Source organism: Penaeus monodon, chromosome 20, assembly GCF_015228065.2.
Source record: "Penaeus monodon isolate SGIC_2016 chromosome 20, NSTDA_Pmon_1, whole genome shotgun sequence".
Classification (NCBI taxonomy): domain Eukaryota; kingdom Metazoa; phylum Arthropoda; class Malacostraca; order Decapoda; family Penaeidae; genus Penaeus; species Penaeus monodon.
The window spans coordinates 43268544-43268832 of NC_051405.1; the positions used below are offsets into that span (position 1 = coordinate 43268544).

The following is a 289-nucleotide window of genomic DNA, read 5'->3' on the forward strand; positions in this document are numbered from 1 at the left end:
TTTACCTTGAGGCATCTGTGTTGCCAGTGGTGATGAAATGGTAACAAACTTATGTTCTGTTGAACCATAATGGACGGGCATTTGGCGACCCTTTCCCATATCGCCTTCGTTGCCATAGCACTGGTTCATGAAGCGGTCCAGGGGAAAACCTCGCCACATGAGCACACCTGAGAATGCCGCGGACTTATGGAGTTTTATAAAAGAAATCATGACCTACAGTTCTTTTATCCTCTTCTTAATTTAATTTACTTAATCTACATATAAAATACGGTATTTTTCCTTTCATTAT

The 289-nt window shown here is 40.5% G+C and overlaps 1 protein-coding gene across 1 annotated transcript in view; it reads right to left on the bottom strand.

The window, feature by feature from the left end:
* The window catches only part of LOC119585853 (2-oxoisovalerate dehydrogenase subunit alpha, mitochondrial-like), a 16148-nt gene that overhangs the window by 10152 nt on the left and 5707 nt on the right, over positions 1–289 (bottom strand). The window contains 1 exon segment of the mRNA XM_037934584.1: positions 6–167. Coding sequence (XP_037790512.1) covers positions 6–167 — 162 coding nt within the window.